Source organism: Terrapene carolina, unplaced genomic scaffold (assembly GCF_002925995.2).
Source record: "Terrapene carolina triunguis isolate 2854851 unplaced genomic scaffold, T_m_triunguis-2.0 Scaffold230, whole genome shotgun sequence".
Classification (NCBI taxonomy): Eukaryota; Metazoa; Chordata; order Testudines; family Emydidae; genus Terrapene; species Terrapene triunguis.
The window spans coordinates 2,736,764-2,752,109 of record NW_020664581.1 but is presented as its reverse complement, the minus strand read 5'-3'; the positions used below and the strand labels follow the sequence as shown (position 1 = coordinate 2,752,109).

At 43.9% G+C, this 15,346-nt stretch overlaps 1 protein-coding gene across 3 annotated transcripts in view; it reads right to left on the bottom strand.

Moving 5' to 3' along the window:
• Window positions 1–1,666: 1,666 nt before the first annotated feature.
• Window positions 1,667–15,346, bottom strand: part of PPP6R2 (protein phosphatase 6 regulatory subunit 2) — a 111,109-nt gene continuing 97,429 nt past the window's right edge. For all 3 annotated transcript variants that reach the window (XM_026656382.2, XM_026656383.2, XM_026656384.2), the window contains 2 exons: window positions 6,071–6,226; window positions 1,667–2,236 (listed from right to left, as the gene is read on the bottom strand). In XM_026656382.2, the coding sequence (XP_026512167.1) occupies window positions 2,185–2,236; window positions 6,071–6,226 (208 nt within the window). In that variant the 3' untranslated portion in view covers window positions 1,667–2,184. The remainder of the gene's footprint in view (window positions 2,237–6,070; window positions 6,227–15,346) is intronic.

Genomic DNA, 15,346 nt, shown 5'->3' with positions numbered 1-15,346 from the left:
AACAGCCTGGGGAGCAAGCAACAGTGAGTGTGAGGCTTCCCTCCCAGCACAATGCATCTTTCAATGATTTCTTTTCAATTGCATGAAGGAGGGAGAGAGGGCTCCAGAACAATGGAGGTGGAAAGCATTTGCTTACCAAATACCTGAAGTTGGGAGACAACACAGCTGTATCAGCTGCAAGAAACTGCCTCAACAACAACTTGCGAGTTCACAGGGCTGCTGAGTGTCATCTCATTTTACTTCCTGCACTCTGGACTTCATTTCTGACACTCAAATAAAGGAAATCCTCAGTCTACCCTAAGAACAAAACAAAACGTGTATCTTTGGACAAATAAATGAGAGCCTTGTGTTGTGGGCACCTCACTTCCAGAGACTGATACCGAGTCGGTCTGTTCTGCTGGGACAAGGGGGAACATTTCATTCTTCACTTTTCTATACCAATATACTTTTAAGAACATTTAATATGCAGCATAATGTACGTCTACATCATGCATTTCAAAATAAAATATTTTAAAAAACAAACAAATATGGCTGGGGCGCTTTTGCTCACAATAACAGATGTGTGTCAGGGCTATTTTTCATACTCACAAGGTGAAGGCCTTCAGATTCGCACAGATGAGAATACAGCTGAAAATATGCTATTTGGCTACCTATGTGCCAAGCCTCATGCTTTTATTCCAAAGTGAATGATTTTCCAGCTTAGATCTTGGACTAGTAAAATAAGCGGCATTTCAAATGTGACCAGGTGGGTTTCAGCACACAGCTTACACACAAAAGCAAGCCCAGCTCCGTGTTTAAAGCCTACAGGAGTATAGACTGATCACAACTTATGGCCGTCTGCTGTTATGAGCCTGAGCCTGGTACTAAAAGTGGCCCATCTTCTACACCCGTACGACCTAGGGCACAAGTCCAGGCTGGACACTTCATGCTTACGCAGAGACTCCTTTGTTCCAGGGTCAAGTACACAACCTTACATGACCTTGCTCCCGGGCAGTTCTAGGTACTGTCCTTTTCTCTGCACTGTTCTACCTCCCAGTTCCTGAGAGCAGTGTGCCTCCCCAGCCCCCTCCACAACCGTCTACATGGGGCGTTACAGCAGGAGTCCTGTGCTGGGGCCACATCATTCTCCATTGCTGTCACTAGGTACAAAGTGCAAAAGTGTTGCTGTTCCTGCATCCATTAAAAACTTTAAAAACAGAACAAAAAGATTTCCATATCAATTTGAAAATACATTAGTCTCCAAAAAGCCAGCAAGCACCTGATAACCTGTCTGTGCCACGTCAGCTCCTGTCCCTGCGTGGCGGCAGTCCTGGGGTGACTGTCCTCTCAGATGGCAAACACAACATGCTATTGTCTTTGCACGCTCTCCAGCCCAACGTAGGACGACGACATCCATAGGGTTGAGTTTTGATCGCGTGGACGGAAATAACCAGTTGCTAAATGTTCCAAGCTCCTGCAGTGAACTGTCACGCCCCAGAAACAGAGCACTGTGCAACTCACTGGAATGCAGAGACAGCCCACTGCTCAAGACAGTTCAGTGTTACACTAACTTTGCTATCTGGCCTCTGGCTTGGGACACAATGTCATTGTCTTCCCTTTCACCCCCTCCCGCCCCCCAAAAAATCCCCAGCCCTCCCTGCCTCATCCCATTTAAAGTGTTTGTTTTATCTTTACCTCCTATGAAATGTTTCTGATAAGGCTTTATTGCTATACAAAAGCGGTGCAAATGCTGCCCAAAGACAGCTCCATCAGGAACTTTGGTCACACGACTGCAGGACTTATTGTGCACCGTCCAAGTCCCAGCGTTAGACCTGCTACCCTTCTGAAGAGACGCTGAATACTGTGTGCAATAACACTAAGAAAATAGGATTGAACCCCGAATAGAAAACAAAAACAAGGGAAGAAGAGGGAGGGGGACAAGGTACTAAAATTAGGCAGAAGGCTTCCTTGGGTAGGGCCGAGTCACTCCTGTGATGACTAACTGATCAATGCTACATTTAGACAATACAAGTGTCTTCCGGAACAGATTGTTGGTGTTGAAATCGTGTGTCTGGTCCTGAATGCCAGCTCGCTCATCAATGCAGCATTTATTAAAAAATAAAATTAAAATGAAAAAAACTGACAAATTGCATCACCAGGTAGCAGCCTGGCCTGGATCAGACATGTCCCATTGCATTTGCTTCATCAAGCAGGGCCATTTAATGTGGCTTCCGCACATGGCAAGACCTCCTCTTTCCTACAAGAAAAACAAATAGTATTACAGTAAGCATTAAAGAACTAAGACCGCTGTGCCACCCACCCATCTTCTTTCAACCTTACACTGATCCGAGCATTCACCTGGACAAATCACCTTTTCTGTGACGCTGAAGCCATCCTTCCAGCGTATAGTTTTTTCCAGTAGCCATGACCACAACATTAATAACTTAGCACTTGTATGGCACTGGACCGCCCCATGTTACATATGGAGAACTTGCAGTAAAGGTGTCCAAGGCCAAATGTCTAAACAAGGATTAGAAGCCATATGCTCCTGGTTCTCAAGTGTGCACTCATATAAAATGTACTGGATACTTTACAATCCGATTGGCTGATGGCTGTGCTAGTGGAGTAGAACTACCTGAACGCTGGGTTTTCTCCTGTAATACATCAAACAGCAGCTGAAGGAGGTGTCTAAAATCACCCTTAAGCCGTGAACAGTATTAATTAATGATGGATGCACTCCTTCAAAGAGGCTGATATTACCTGTACCCTCTCCTCCGACTGCTTCACCCAACCCACCATCACCCTCAGTCTTGTCTGGGCAGAGTCTCGGCCAGCCCCAATCTCAACTAGACACTGGGTGAGGCACTGAATCAGATGAGACAGACATATGTAGCTGGGTGTCATCAGCCCACTGCACCCTGTGCCTCCTCACTAACACTTCTAAAAGCTCCTCCCACGTGTTGAACAGGAGGGGTGACAGAATGGCACCCTATGGCACCCTAGACTTGAGAGCTCTTCGGGACAGGGGCAACTGCCCACAACTACCCGTTGAGATCTGAGAGAGAAAAGAATGAAGGCACTGAGTGAAGCCCCATCTGCTCCTGCCAGGGTATCACCTCTTGATTAACTGTATTGAAGGCATAAAATACCACCAGCATGGAGCCTTGGTCTTTATTCATCGCCAGCACATCATCAACCAATGCAACCTAATGAAGTCTTGGTGCTGTAGCCAAATCTATATCCAGATTGATAAGGGTCAAGGAGATCAAAGGCATCCAGATACTTGGACAGTTGTCTCATACCAACCTTCTCCACAAGGGAAGATGATATACTGGACAATAAATTGTCAGTGTGAAGTGACGACTTCTTCAGCAAAGGACAGACTATTGCTTTCTTCAAAGCTATCGGCAGCCTGCCGTTTCTAAAAGATGTGTTGACAATCTTCACAGGTAAGGCGACCCGTTACTTCCCAAGTGGTCTTCACCAGACAGGAAGGATGCGGATCCAAAGCACAGGTTGTGGGACAAAGTTCTCCCAACACCTCCGTTAGTTCAGGGAACATCACTGGGTGAAACACTCTCAGAGAAGATGAGGACCTTGTTCCCTCAAGACCCTGCTCTGCCACCACAGAGGTAGACAGCCAATTGCTAATCTGATCTACTGTGTCCACAAAAGGACAAACAACTTCCTCACAGCTGGTGGAACTCCGACCTGCTACACAACTGAGACAGTCCAGGTTGACCAGACTACCTATTGCGCAAAACAAATCTGATGTCTGAGATTTTTCTTTGCCTCCCACAGAACCACAACACAAGAATTTAAAGAAAATCTTTATGCTGCAACTTTCCAGCCTCAGCACAAAAACTTCCCTCTCGCCTCATTTGTCAGAGATCATCTGTAACATAGCATGACCTGTAAGAACAAAGCCAGCAAAGAGGGCACCCAGGGGCCATCTCATCAACGGTGGGAATGGGGCGGGAGGAGAGTATTACAGCGCTCTACCAACCCGTCGAGGGAGTGGTCTGTCAATGGAACAAGATTCTCCCTCAGAGCTCTCTAGAACATTTCTAGTTCCATGACTCTCCAAGGGCAGACTATCTAAACAGGTCCCTTCCTGACAAGACAGATGAGCCCCAACCTCAAAGCACAGGAGGTAATGGTCAGTCTATGACAGATCTGAAGGTCCAGTTGCCTAGCCTGAAATCCCAGCCAATGTGTGAGTTGAGACAGTAGCTACCAGGGATAGGACCATGGTCATCATGGTGGCCAGGAAATCCTGAGCTGATTCTTCCTCTACATGCAGACTGAAGTTGCCCATAGCACGCTCTGCATTTCCAATACCACTGTAGTTAGGAATTCAGTTAGCTTGTGAAGTGACTTGGCAGCAAAGTCAGGGAAAGTGGTACACTAAAATCAGTCCCATCTTACTCCTATCCTGAGACTTTCATACTAAATGGACACGTCATCAGACGCAGTTTTGGAGAAGACCGTCTCCTATGCCTCAGGATGGATGCAGTGAGCATGGCTACACCTACTCCCCACTGACTCCTCCCCCAATCTTGATTCATGATGTATTAAATACCCAGCCGGGGAGAATGTAACAAAATTGGCCCAGCAGCATCAATCAACCAGAGAACGTTAATACATGCAAAGTCAGGGGGTTCGTCTATTATGAAATCACAGATGGTTGATCTATTTCCCAAGTGAGCATTAAGCATCATGAACCAAAGGCTCCTGAAAACTCAGCCTCCCAAGGAGATGAAACCAAAGAAACAGAAATTAAACGTCTTGTTCTTGGCTGACACCATCACCTTGTCTCCCCCCGCTAACTACCACAGGGACCTAGGACTCCAAGTCCACACAACCCTTTCCTGGGCCCCCATATTCCTGGGAATGGCAGCATCATTCCACGCTCTCAGCCGCTTGACAGTGGCCATCGGAGGGGCTGCAGCTGCGTGCCCAAACAGTGACCCCTAGGGCTGGCTGCAGAAAGGCATAATAAAAAATGAAGAAACAAAATGACAACGAACAAACCTACACACACCCTATCTAACCCAACACCCAACTCGCTCTCTTTCATCAAAGGACTTCTCTCATATTACAATGCCAACTCTCTATAAAAAACCCTGATCCCTTGACGGGCTAGCTGGGTGAACAAATGGCAGAAGGGGCACAGGAGAGTTAGGAAGTTAAAAGGAATGTCCTTATGTTGGGGTGGAGAGCCAATCTCACTTGTGTTAGACCCTTCTGCCTGGTACTCTCCTCCTCCAGTCCCAGAGCCTCTTTGCCTTCTGCTTACAATTTATTGTTTCTACAAAGCATTTTGTGATCCTCTGCATTAAGGACACCAAACAACAACAAGATGCATCAAAATTAACACGATTCTGAAAATGCTTCGTCTCTCCACCTAGAAGTGTTCTAACTGCAGCCAAGCACTGCCACGTGGGAATCAGGCGTCTGAGAGCAAGGACCAGGAAGTGCTACGAAGGCTGTGTGCCTGGCCCCGGGGGTGGAGGAAGTGCCTCATTATTGAGGGACAGCTCTCTGGCTGAAACACAGCGTAAAATGCCTCCATGACAACAGGGCCTTTGAGGATGACATCACTGGAAATCCCCAAGGACCAAGCTACATAAAAACCCTAAAAAGTGACATTCCAACAACTTTATAATAAGCACTTCCCTCTACCTCCCTGACTCCCAGTCTCAGTCACCAAAACTATCCTCCAAATTTCTTCTCCCACATGATTTTCATTTGTTAAAAAAAAAAATCACTAAAGCTTTTAAGGTTCTTTTTAAAAAAAACTAGACCATTTCCTTATGCAGAGTGAATATTAAACATCAAAGGCCTATGATTTATTTTTCATGGCATCAAAGATTTGATAAAATCCGTAAGAAACTGCAGGATGTGTGCATTATATTGTAATAGTCTAACACACTGTGCTTTCAGCCTCATGTGTCACTAGGCACCCAAGACAGACCAGCATGCATTCTACTGTGCGCTAGTGCTAAGCGGAGGGATTCAGTGGTTTGGTACAGAATAAATTACCGTTTTTGTCTGACCCACGGTGGTTAGAAAACTTCGACCCGCTCACCTGTCTTTTGTTGTGCTCTCTGTGGCAGCCATGCCGACAGCTGCAGCGTTCTGGAGCTCCTCAGAATGCTGGGGCATGCTGTTTAGTGGTTTGGACACCTTTGTCGTTCCCATGTCGGTGATGGTCAGCTTGTCAATAACCAGGCAGTCTGCATCACTGTGTGAGGAGAACTCAAGCTCAAGTCAAACTGGCAATTGAGGGGTGTTAAATTCCAATGGAGAAAAATGGATTCTCCTCCTCGCCTAACAGAATCCACCATTCCCACAAGTGGAGTCATGTAATGAATGAATTCAAATGAACAGTAAAATCGAACTGAAATTAAAAGCATTCTACCTATCCTGGAGGCTATGTTCCCTAAAATCAGGACACTGAAAACGCATAAAACCACTGATTCCCACAAAGGACACTTCCAATCAGTGCCACAGAAACAAGCCAACGAGCTTCCGTACATTCTTATTCCCTGGAAGGAAGACGCGTTAGTACTCTCCTAGATGCAAACGCTATTAATAGCATGTTGTCCAGCGATGGAGAATGGAGAACAAGTACTGTCAGCCTGCTAAGTCATCAGCAGAAGGGACCCAACAAATGAGGGGCATTCAAATGAGAACCTTACAGGTTAGCAGGCCAAGTTCACTTCTGGATGAAAGAAAATGACTCACCTATAATAGTGGATGGAGATTATCCATCACTATTCTCGGGGCCGTGCTCCGGTACTCAACCAAGGCTGGAAATTCCCAAGCCCAGAGTTCTTAAATGTTAGTTCCAGCAGAGCACATTTCACATGGTCACCCGGGCACCCCTTCTGCTCCAACCTACAGCTGGCAAGTGAAGTCACGCCCATGTGTGTTTTTTAAAAAGTTTCATTTAAGTACAGAACCTGGAGCTCTATGGGGAGGAAGGTGGACAAGAGGGGATATCTTATGATTGGTAATTTTCAGACCACAGTTACAGGTAAGTAATTCTCACCCCTGCAAAGATTCCCAAGAGAACAGATCCCCAACACTTGGAGATTAACAGTTCCAAGGATGTCTCTATAAAACAAAATACAACATAAGAAAATGAAAAAACCTGCAGCAGGCAGTAAAGATGCAGGCCAGGTAAATCTATCTTGGACGTTAACACTAAAGAACACTTTTCAGAGTGGAGAAATAAGATATTTCTATAAAATTTGGTGTGTTTTGTACTTTAACACAGTGAGATAAAATACCTCTAAAAACAGGCAAGAGGAGTTTAAAATACAGAGAGCCTAAAAATAAAGTCAGTTTGCTCCGAGTTAGGAGAGTTTGTCTGCCCCTAAACTGGAGAGAGTGATTCTGTGACACTGACAGACCAGACCTCTACTCGGGCCTAAAGGATGAATCTAAGTTACAATGCTTTGGGAACATATCATGCTGACATACACTGTATGACTGCACTGCAGATCTCAAATTAACAACATTATTTAATACTTATATTGCAGGGGTTAGAATGTTGCCGCCAGAGTAAAACTTGCTTCGTACAGAATGGGCTTTGATGTGACAAACCTGTACTGCTGCCAGGTTATTGACATGAGAGAGGCAGCCAGCCACTTACACACGCTTCTTTTGGAAACAGTGAAAACAAAGCAAAACTCTGAGATCCTGAGGATTTTAGTCTACTCCAGATAAAAACTTAGGGATCTTCTGACATGCAGCTTCTGGAGAACGGCTATTCTGCAATGAGCATATAGGCATGGAAGGGAAGCTAGCAGGGTGAGTGACTGGTTAAGTAGAAATCCGGTCGCCACCTTATGGAGGAATCTAGGATGTGTCCATATCACCATAGTCTGGTGGTTAAAGCATGGGATAGGCAATCTGATTTGGGTTCTATTCCTACCTCTGCCACTGCCTTGCTCTGTGGTCTTGGACAATTCACGGTCTCTCTGCCTTAGACTTCCCCAGTTGTAAAAATAGACTTTTATAAGGTGCTTTAAGATCCTCTGAAAGGAGCTAAACACAGTAAGTGCAAAATGTTGTACTATCTTAAAAAGAATTTGCATGAGATGAGATCAGAAACTAACGCCTGTTATTATTTGTTATTTGTATTATCAAAGCACCTATTTACGGACCAAGATCCCATTAAGTTAGGTGCTATACAAGCACAGAACAAACAGAAGCTCCCTGGCCCAAAGAACTTACCATCTTAGTATAAGACAAGAGACAACAGATGGACGCAGAGACGGCAGTACAAGGAAACAATGAGAGAATATTGGTCAGCATGATTGGCTGTGGTCTCAGCACACAGCGGCCTTACCATTGTCAAGTTGTAACCTTCTAGTAGCCTCATTCTAAGCAACTAGGAAGGGTAGAGATGCCGCCTCAAACACCAGTCTTCTATTTCTACACTCAGCAGCCACTCTGACAATGCAAGTGATCACTAATTGGTCTGGTTCAGCATCATCAGATAGGGTCAGACACTCACAATGACGACACTGACCACTCAAATCCTGGACAGGTTTAAGAATATCATCTGTATGGAAATGTTACAAGCATGTAACATTTCTCTCTTATGAGCCTGGTTAGGACAGAGGTTGCCGAAGAGATGTGTCTGAGCAGTAGACTGAGATGGCATCACTTAACAATGCAGTCTGTTCCCAGTATAGTCTTCTCTTAGCTTGTTGTTCACAGTGCCTGTGAACAAACCTCTGATATTTCCTATTCATGAAAGATCTAATCACCTGCCTCCTGATCTAAGGCCATTCATGTGAGTCCTCTATCAACAGGCTCAACCGGTCTGTGATTGTGTCTTCCTTCCCAATGGATAAGTGGCCAGTTAAGCATGTCTTGTGGGACAATCCGTTTCCACACTTGCAAGGCTTTTTAACACAAGGAAGCATATCCTCCTCTTCTGCTTGTTGATGTAAAACATTATGGCCTAATTATTCATATGTATTAGGACCAACTTTTGGTATACTAGTCTCTAAAGATTCTTGGCAATCAAGACTGCGCTTTCCAACAGTTACGATGGTCCTGAAGATACTGTACATAGAATCTGTCTGCACAAATGCCTCATCCCTGCCAGAGCTCATTCGTGGTCACTACCGTTTGGATCACCAGAATTTGAAAGCCCCCTTCCAACTGACACCAAGTCACAGGGCATTGGAGGTCACTCGCCACCTGGATGTTATGTGGACCTCTCTGGATATGTCTACATTGCAGCTGGGCGGTGTGATTCCCAGCATGGGCAGCCAGACTTGCCCGTGCTCTGCATGAAATAGCAGCGTGGAGGCTGCAACACAGGCAGTGGCTTGGGTTAGCCACCGAAGTTTGGACCTGGGAGGTCAGACAGGCTTGGATTTGGGTGGATAGCCTGCAGTGGATTCCCACCAGCACTGAGAATTGCATCTCCCAGCTGCAGTGCAGACACACCCCGTAGAGCTTAGCAACACCAAGACTCTGGGGTTGTTTGAGTTTGCCTCATCTGTTGGCATGTGATAGCGGATATCTTTTGGCCCTGGCAAATCCTCTCTGCTGGATCCACAATGTCCTGATGCAGGAATGTCTTGAGTTAAGCCTTCTACCACAGGATTCTTTTGTACTGTCTGTCTCTACTGAACAAACTGAGACTTTGGGCAGATAATCTTGAACCCCAGAGATGCAAACAAGTTGATACCAGCAATGGACTGATGCTTGGATCTCCTCCAAAGTGATGGTCTTGATCAGCCAATTATCCAGATAGGGGAACAACTGAACTCCATTTTTTAGGTACCTACCTACGACTGTATCTTGCTGGACCAACACAAATGCGCCTTAAACACAATCTCAATGCCTAGTTGAGACACTCAACTAAGTACTCAAGGACTGTGCTACTATGGCCTAGAGAGCCAATATTTCATCTGACTTATGAGATGCATCAGAGGAAGCCAGGAGAGTTTTGAGGCTCTCCATGCAGGACTTGACCGCTCACCGTGATAGCCGTGAACAGATCTCAAAGCGGAGCCAGTCTTGCTCCATTCCAAAGTACAGGGCACAGTAGATATATATGCCTGTTTAGGAAGGACTTGGTTTGACCACACTCTGAACACATTTTAAAGCCTAGAATGCTACCTTCTCTCCATACCTCTAGATAATAAAAGGAATTGAGGGAAAAAGGGGGGGAGGAACAAATCAAAATGTTCACCTGTGCAAATGCTGAAAACAAGGAAAAACCAATCCCCTCGAACAGAGCTGTAGCCCGAGAGGTCAGAGTTTCAATGTGCCAAGTGACACATGCATCACTGTCTGCTGATCAAGCTGGAATGCTTTGAAGAAGTGGGCGGTTCTGAGGGTTGGAGTTCCAAGTCGTCTAACAAATCGTTTTTGGGATGGTGGAATAATGCAACGATTGAAGTGCCAGAGTCTGGAAAAAGTATACTCTGTGATGTCGTTAGTGCTGATGAGGTGTCCACGTGAGCTGGTAGCCATGAAGCCTGAAGTAGCTACGTACAACAAATAAAAGGGAAGCTCCCACACTGTCTAAAACAATACGACAGTGATACATATGGCCTAAAATGGAACAATTCAAGACTATTTGATCTAGACTTTGCTGACGACATCGCTCTTATCTATGAAAATACCAATGGACTACAAAAATGCACAAACCAAATAAAAGTAGTAATGGAGAAGATAGGTTTGAGATACAATGCAAAGAAATGTAAAGTCATGTTAATCGGGATTATAGGGACAGAAATCAAAATTGAAGAGGAGAAACTGGAGAAGGTGGACAATTTTATGTATCTTGAAAGTACCATCAGCCAAGACGGTACTAGTTCCAAGGAAATAAGAAGTATCAGGAAGGCAAACGCTGCATTTGGAAGACTCAAAAACATCTGGCAACTCAAAAACACCTCCTTCAAGACAACACTGAACATGTAAAAAGCAATTATTATCGCCATCACAACATATAGCAGTGAGACATGGCAACTTACCAAGAAAGATACGCAAAAGCTGGATGCATTTCATCACAAATGTGTGAGAAGAATATTGGGAATAATATATAGAGATAGGAAGACAAAAGAAGTCAGAAAAATCACTGGACAAGGCACCCTCTCACAAATAATCTACAAAAGAAGACATCAGTGGCTGGGACATGTGCTGAGAATGGAAAAAGAACACATACCAAATACTGCCCTTGAATGGAAGAAGAAAGAGAGGAAGACCGCTAGTAACATGGAAACGAACAGTTCTGAATGACATCAAGCACCTTAACAAGAAACGGGAAGATTTGGAGAGAAGGGCAGTTGACAGGCAAGGATGGTAAATGTGGGTAGCCCAATATGCAGCAAAGCACGGGATGGACTAAGGTCTAAGGCCTACACTGACTCCTCTCGGACAGGAGCTGGTGGTTGGAGCCTCTGGGGTGCTGGCAGGAGATGCCTCCTGCCAGAACCAACTTTAAAACTTTGAGTCTGGGGAGTTTTCTGCCTCAGTTACTTGTAGGAGCATGTACTCAAGAGTGGAGATCTGCCACGAAGCTTGTCAGTGTTAATTTGTCACCCAGTTAAATGCCCCTCCCCCCTTTTTAAAAAATCTGTTATACCACTGTGGTCTGCTTTTCTTGTTCAACTAATGTTTTTTCTAACTTACATGTTGTCGTTGTCTTTTTAGACTGTAAGTTCCTCAGGGCAGGCACAATATAATTATTATTAAAATAACAATGGACTCTTCAGAGAAAGAGGAATTACTTGCAACAGAACTTCTTCCAAAAGATGTCATCATTTGTTAGGTATCTCCTGTATGTTAGAGTTAGGCAGCTTCCAAAACGCCACTGGTTGAAGTTTCAAAGAGACAGATCAGATAGACTGACGGATGCACCGCACCTCACAGCTTGTAAAAAACACTTTTTTAGGTTTACCATTTCCAGCAAAGATCAGAATTCAGATCTAAGAGAAGTGGATTGATATATGTGAAAAATAAATAATTGGCACTTATTTAGCACATTTCATCTAGGAATCTTAAGGCATTCTGAACACAATAAATTAAGCCCCCATCCCTTTTTTTACAGATGGGAAAACAGCAGAAATTAAGCCTAATATTTTATAATCAGGGTGCCTCATGTTAGGCTCCTAAATTCCCTGTTTAGCTATCTAAAAAACTGAAGTCATGGGATTTAAAAAAAGAAAAGATAAACCCTTGTCTACACTTGGAATTAGCCCCAATTGCAAGCCATCAGTGCAAACCCCTAGAATAGACAAGGAAAATCATGTTTTGGAGCTTACCCTGGTTTCAAGCAGGTTTTAAATAACTTTTCAAGACATGTGCATTGATTACATGTACATGTTATGTGAGGGGTTTGAGAAAAAGCACACTGGCTCCTAGCTGCCTTTGGAGAATTTGTTAGGAAGCTCCCAAACTGGAAATGTGTCTTCGTCACCTTGTTCTCAGAGTAATTCCTCTCAGAGATTTGCCTTTCGGGAAGCTGTATGAGTAACTGCCTCTACTGATAATCCCATTCTCTCTCTCTCTGGTGAACAATTTCAAACATAGATTCATAGAGCCCAAGGCTAGAAGGTACCATTGTGATCACCTAGTCCGACCTCCTATACAACACAGGCCAAAGAACTTCCTCAAACTTGTTTCTCAGGGGAAGATCTAGTGCACACCTTCTATTGAGTTCTCATCTTTTACTGTATGTACCTATATAAGGAATAACATACATCATATAGAATTATTTTCAATGAGGTGTCTTTGATACTGATTGGAGCCAGAAGTTTAGCTTTCTTTTCTCTAGTCATAGAATCATAGAATATCAGGGTTGGAAGGGACCTCAGGTCATCTAGTCCAACCCCCTGCTCAAAGCAGGACCAACACCAACTAAATCATCCCAACCAGGGCTTTGTCAAGCCTGACCTTAAAAACCTCTAAGGATGGAGATTCCACCACCTCCCTAGGTAACCCATTCCAGTGCTTCACCACCCTCCTAGTGTAAAAGTTTTTCCTAATATCCAACCTAAACCTCCACCACTGCAACTTGAGACCATTGCTCCTTGTTCTGTCATCTGGTATCACTGAGAACAGTCTAGATCCATCTTCTTTGGAACCCCCTTTCAGGTAGTTGAAAGCAGCTATCAAATCCCCCCTCACTCTTCTCTTCTGGAGACTAAACAATCCCAGTTCCCTCAGCCTCTCCTCATAAGTCATGTGCTCCAGCCCCCTAATCATTTTTGTTGCCCTCCACTGGACTCTTTCCAATTTTTCTACATCTTTCTTGTAGTGTGGGGCCCAAAACTGGACACAGTACTCCAGATGAGGCCTCACCAATGTCGAATAGAGGGGAATAATCACGTCCCTCGATCTGCTGGAAATGCCCCTACTTATACAGCCCAAAATGCTGTTAGCCTTCTTGGCAACAAGGGCACACTGTTGACTCATATCCAGCTTCTTGTCTGCTGTAACGCAGCATTCCTGCAGCATGTGGCTTCCTCAACCTGATAATACAACTGTGTGTTCTGAAAGCGTTATTTCTTCCTCAGCAGTGAACAAGAATAAAAGATTAGTTCTCATTTTGCAGTTACTGTAGGTCTCATAAAAGCATCCTGTAATGAAAATGATATATTGTTAAAATGCAGCGCTAGGCTGTCCAGCTAATAAAGAAAGCAAGCTCTGTTTGTCAGCTTTACTGCGATACTTCTGTGCATAGGAAATATTTATCTTTTTATTTCCAAAATGTCTTTCCCACAGATTACTGTAAAATATTTTATTGCTGTTATATCTTGTTTCTATTCCTCCCTGCCAACCAGTTCGACTATGTAAACTCAACAATTAAATCCAACCTTCATGAGGATCACTCCAATCAAACAGCCTTGCCCGCCTCATCCTTCCACTGACCTACTTATTGAGAAGCACCAAGTCTAGCAAAACAACATTAATTCCCATGGCTTCACTGGGCATTCAGACATGCCAGATGGACTCTCATTCATACTACCAGGCAGAGAATCCACAAACTACAGCACCTAACGTAGCTTCTCATGATGATGATGATGATGAGCCCGTTGATAAAATGTATCTCATTGTCAAAGACCTGTAAAGAAGTCAGTCTGAAATGGTCAATGATCCAAGGGCTTAAAGTATTTCAGGAAAATATGGATTTGATACTAAATAAAGCAACCTTAGAATCCAATTCTACCCACCTCTGAGGCTTACTAGTGTAGCTCCGGGGATACACTCTAGTTATCCTCTAGTCTCTCTTTGGTAAACAATTAATAAGTATCATAGACATCAAAACATTGTAAGGACAGACTAGGAAGGATGGTGACACTACAAATGGATACACAAAACTAGTATAAACAGCATACCTAAACAACACAAGCCCCATGCTGAGCCCATAAAGAAGCCCTTTAAAGCCAAATTCTGCAACAGTCAACCAAGGATAAAACCAAAAGGGGATGCAATGGCAATCATGTTAAATTACATACTTCTCAACAGGCTGTTGAGACGATCTGCTGGCTAGTAATTAAACAAGGTCACAGAAAATAGGAGGGCTCAATGAATAGTTCCCGAATTACATGATGCCATTTTATGTTGTAAAAGCCAACAGATACACCAGCACAGAAGATCCAGTCTATGATAATTAATTGCACTAAACTTCCATCTTTGATTACAAAACATCAATTTTTACAGTGAAATGTGAGACTGCAGTTTGGTCACCATGCCTTTATTTGTTTTTTTGCTTTTTAAATACCTGTAAATTGATATTTAACCAATTTCTATAGAAAAGATGGAGATATGTTACATGCCTAATTTTCCACAGCATGCTTAGCTTCTGAATAATCCATTTAATGCATTCCAGCAAACGTGCCATGCTAAGGGCATAACTAAATGCTAGCAAGACAACTGACTCTTCTGCTTATTTTTTTCATGCTTTCTCAGAAAAAATGAGAAGTCCACAGGTCATGCAGGATGAAGGATCAGCAGGCACAGAAAAGAAAAATGTATCCCAAAATGGGAGAGCTCAAAACATCCACTGTGACAATATAACTCCATTCAGTCTGGGAAACTGGAGGGTTATTTTCTCTGCTGCATGTAAGTGGATGCTACACCAAATTCCTTGCTCAACAGCAGCAAAAAGAAAATTGTGAGATAGCCTGGTACCAACTGTTTGGTTATACTGTACAAGTGCCATCAAAGGCACATTCCTTTCTGGATCCTTCATGCAATGGAGAGAATGCCAGCTCCATGTTGGAGTTCATGCCCAAAGCAATGGGAACAACCATTTCCAGCTGTTATTTCAGAGCTATTTCAGAAGAAGGAATGTAAGGTTTTCACTGCTGCTAACAAGTAT